General features: G+C 61.0%; 1 protein-coding gene across 1 annotated transcript; it reads right to left on the reverse strand.

Annotated features, from left to right (window-relative positions):
* Positions 1 to 722: 722 nt before the first annotated feature.
* Positions 723 to 3,924, reverse strand: LOC104508302 (CUGBP Elav-like family member 6; the record flags this gene model as incomplete). Its single annotated transcript, XM_010149870.1, has 5 exons — positions 723 to 850; positions 2,296 to 2,439; positions 2,550 to 2,630; positions 3,504 to 3,566; positions 3,849 to 3,924. Coding segments are annotated over 5 exons (492 nt in total), but the record flags the coding sequence as incomplete, so codon positions are not given.
* Between the last annotated feature and the right edge of the window lie 8 nt (positions 3,925 to 3,932).

The following is a 3,932-nucleotide window of genomic DNA, read 5'->3' on the forward strand; positions in this document are numbered from 1 at the left end:
GGGGAAAAAGAAAATCTCGCCGTTTTTCTTTTTTCCACGCAAGCATCCTCCAGGTGAAGCGCCCGAGGCTGGTCCCATCCCACCAGCTTTGGTTTAAGAATCCGTTTGGAGCCTCTTTTCCTCGTTTCTCCTGGGAAATCGGTAGCAGCAAATGAGTGCTTTAAAAAAACCCAACAAAGGTAGATCATATCCCGGCTGCCCGGGGCCATCGTCCTTTCTCCCGGCGAGGGATTCGGTGAGTCCCGGCGAGCGGCCGGCGGCGAATCGCAGCCCCGGCGCCACATCGCTCTCCTCCTTCCTTGTCCTCCTCGCTCTCATTCCCGTTAAGTAACAAACAAGACCGGTTTGGGAATTAAATCAAAAGAGAAAAGAAAAGCTACGACCAGAATGGCTCTCTTCTTCATCTGTCTCCTCCTCTTCCTCCTCCGGGATGTGTTGCAAAGAAAGAGAGTTACAGGTTTGGATACTGCACTTGGGGAAGGGGGAAGTCGTCAGACACCGTGGGACGCCCGACCTGCAAAACAGCGACGGGGCCATCAGGCTCTGCCCCGGGGCCTGGTGGGAAGGACAGCGGGCAGCACCCAATCCCCAGCTGGAAGCACCCACAGCTGGTCCCTCGCGCACCCCTGAGGACGGTTTTGGAGAAAAGACGGCACCCACGATGAGGCCAGCCCCACTGCCAGTCCCCCCGTACCTCTCCGCAGGGCCAGGGTGAGCAGGGGTCAGTAGGGTCTGTTGGCATCTTTCGGCCGCTTTAGCTGGACTTTTAGCCTCTTCATGCCGATCTGGAAGCCGTTCATGGCCTGAATGGCTGCCTGAGCGCTCGTGGGATTGTCAAAACTGACGAAACCTGGGTACGAGGGACGAGGTGACAGAGAGGGTTGTCACCAGAAACATGGCAGGCTGCTGCTTTATTTCAACAGAGGCGTGACAATCCCACGGGATGCTCCTGCCGGAGGTCAGGGGGCTGGGAGAGGGGGATGCTGTGGGAACAACGCGACCCCGGTGATGGGCTGATGGCACCTCTGGGGACACCGAGGTCTGCTGGGACGTGGAGGTGACGGCGTCTGTGGGGACACCAGCGTAAGAGGGTCCACAGAGACACTGGTCTGCAGGGACTAAGGTGATGGGATTTGTGGGGACAGTGGGGTGACAGGGTCTACCAAAGTGATGGGGACTGCAGGGACACCCAGGTGATGAGTCTGTGGGGACACCAAAGCGAGCAGCCCTGCAGGGACACTGGGATGGGATGGGGGGGCTCACGGGACACCTGGCTCTGTAGGGACATCGAAATGATGGGACCTCCAAAGACACCGGGGTGACAGGGTCTGTGGGGACACTGGGGTGACAGGTCTGCAGGGACACTGGGATGGGATGGGGGGGCTCACAGGACACCTGGCTCTGTAGGGACACTGAAGCGATGGGACCTCCAAAGACACCAGGGTGACAGGGTCTGTGGTGACACCGGGGTGACAGGTCTGCAGGGACACCAGGGTGCGAGCAGATCTACACTAACGGGATGATGAAGTCTGGGGCCACCACGGTGACAAGGGCTACAGGGACACCGTGATGACAGGTCGGCAGGCCGGAACACACAGGTGGCAGCGGTGGCACTCTGCTGAGCAGAGTGGACGTGGCAGTGGCGGGCAGTGACCAGCCCCCCAGCAGGCACACGGGGTGCTTTGGGCTGAGGACAGGGAGGACAACAGGACGGTACGTCCTTCTGTCCTGGCTCACTCTGGGACAAAACCCTGCCCTCTGGCCCCGGGATGGAGAGCCGCGTTGCTCTGGCCACCGTGCAGCCTCGGTCACCTGTCAGTGCTGCCTGAGCCAGACCCCCGAGGTGGGGATGCTGGGGAAAGCTGGGCTTCCGACCTGGAGACCCAGGACCCCCGAACTGGGGACATGAAGGAGAGCCAGAGCCCAGGATGGGGGCGTCGAGGAGAGCCAGACTCCCAAGCTGGGGATGTTTGGGAGATCCAGATCTCCAAAGTGGAGACCAGGGAGAGCCAGACCCCTGCGCTGTGGACACTGTGGAGAGCCAGACCCCCAAGTTGGGATGTCAAGGAGAAACAGATCCCTGAGCTGGGACACTGGGGACAGCTGGACCCCCAAGCTGGGGATGTTGGGGACAACTGGACCCCTGAGCTGGGGATGTTGGGGACAGCCGGACCCCCGAGCTGGAGCGTGGAAGAAGCCGAGATGTCAAGGAAAGCGAGACCCCTGAGCTGGGACGCTGGGAAGAGCTGCACCCCTGAGCTGGGACGCCGGGGAGAGCTGCACCCCAGGACTTACCAAAGCATTTACTCTGGTTGGTGGCACGGTCCACAAAGACTTTGGCAGAGATGACATTGCCGAAAGGCAAGAACATCTGTGTGAGCTCCGCGTCCCCGAACTCCTGGGGCAGGTGATAAATAAACAGGTTACAGCCTTCGGGACCTGGGTGACACACAAAGGACAGCCACACATCAGCCGCGAGGCGAGGGTCACCGCGGGGGAGAGTGAGGAGCTGCCGGCCCCGCAGCAGGGTGCCCCCCACAACCCCTCACCTTCTCGCTGCTGCTGCGGGATGATGGGCGCTTGCTGGGGAAAGGCTTGGCTGATGGGTGCGTAGGCGGTGGGATACGCTGCTGGAGAGAGAAACGTGGAGCTGAGACCCCGGCACTAATCCTCCTCCCACCACAGCCCCGGGAAGGGCTGGGGACAGGGATGTCCCTCACTGCCACCCTCGATGGAAACGCCTCTCCCGCCCTGGGCTGCTGGCTCTGCCCTTTCCACCCCCACTGGCACCGTCCTGGTCTCCCAGCATGCCTGGGATGCGGGAATGGCTCCCCCAGGAGGGCCGGTGGTGGCAGCAGTAATACAGCCTCCAGGTAAGGGAGGCTGGCACTTCTGGTTAAAAAGAGCCAACAATTGAGGGTCCAAAGCTTGATTTTATGTTGAAAACCTGAAAATGGCTGTTAGTGCTCTTAGTTAAATGACTGCCAGGCTCAACATTCTTCCACAGGATGCTCTGACCCCCTTCTCTCCACGTCCCATCTCCCCAGCCATCGGATTCAGCCACAGGATGAACATCCAAAGATTTGGGATGCCTTGGTGCCTCCATAGCCCTCTCTGCCAGTGGGCCGGCATGCCAGCAGGATGCAGCGTGGAGCCGGCCCTCCATCACCTCCCAAACCTCAGCCCCACTCAGCTGTCAGCAGAGCTCTCTCAGCCCAGTGGGTATCAAAAGTCACTTCCTCCATCCAAACTTTGCAGAGGGCCGTGCCGGGAGCGCATCCGTGTTGATGGGATGAGGGGATGGTGCACCGCACGAGTGTCACACCCACGGCTGCCCCAGGGCTCCTGCCAGCGTACGGCACCCCACGCCCACTGCATTAATCTGTGCGCCAGCCCGCTGCCCCGGTCCTGCGGTTCAACCCCAAGGTGACATTCACCCCCAAAAACGAGGGTGAGGAGCAAAGAGGGGAGAGAGGGAAGAAGTGCAAAGCAAAGTTTGAGACCTGCATAGTGCTGCATGCCTGCGTAGGCTTGCTGGAGGGGATCTGCCACCGTGGGGCTTTGAGCTGGGAAGAGAAAAGGGAGAAGGAAGAGAAGATAAGCAAGAGAAATCCGGGGATGAGCAGCTCCTGGCCCTTGGCGGGAGGCAGAGCGGCCCCCTGCCATTCCATAGGAGCCGAGAGCATCGCAGAGGTGGCGATGGCACGGCAGGAGGAATTTCGGTGGGTTCATCTGGCATGTTCCCAGGGTGGGGGCTCCCCCAGGAGGCTGCTGCCCGAGCCGAGCACGCACACCCAGCCCAGGGGGAACTTGGCGGGGCCACCCCATCAGGCTGCGAGGAGGGTTACCTGGGTAGGGGTGGATGCCGTTGGTGTAGATGGTCTCCGAGGCGGGCTGCCCGTTGGTCTGCGGCGGCAGCGGGCTGAAGCCGT

Source organism: Eurypyga helias, unplaced genomic scaffold (genome assembly GCF_000690775.1).
Source record: "Eurypyga helias isolate BGI_N326 unplaced genomic scaffold, ASM69077v1 scaffold28444, whole genome shotgun sequence".
NCBI classification, from domain to species: Eukaryota; Metazoa; Chordata; class Aves; order Eurypygiformes; family Eurypygidae; genus Eurypyga; species Eurypyga helias.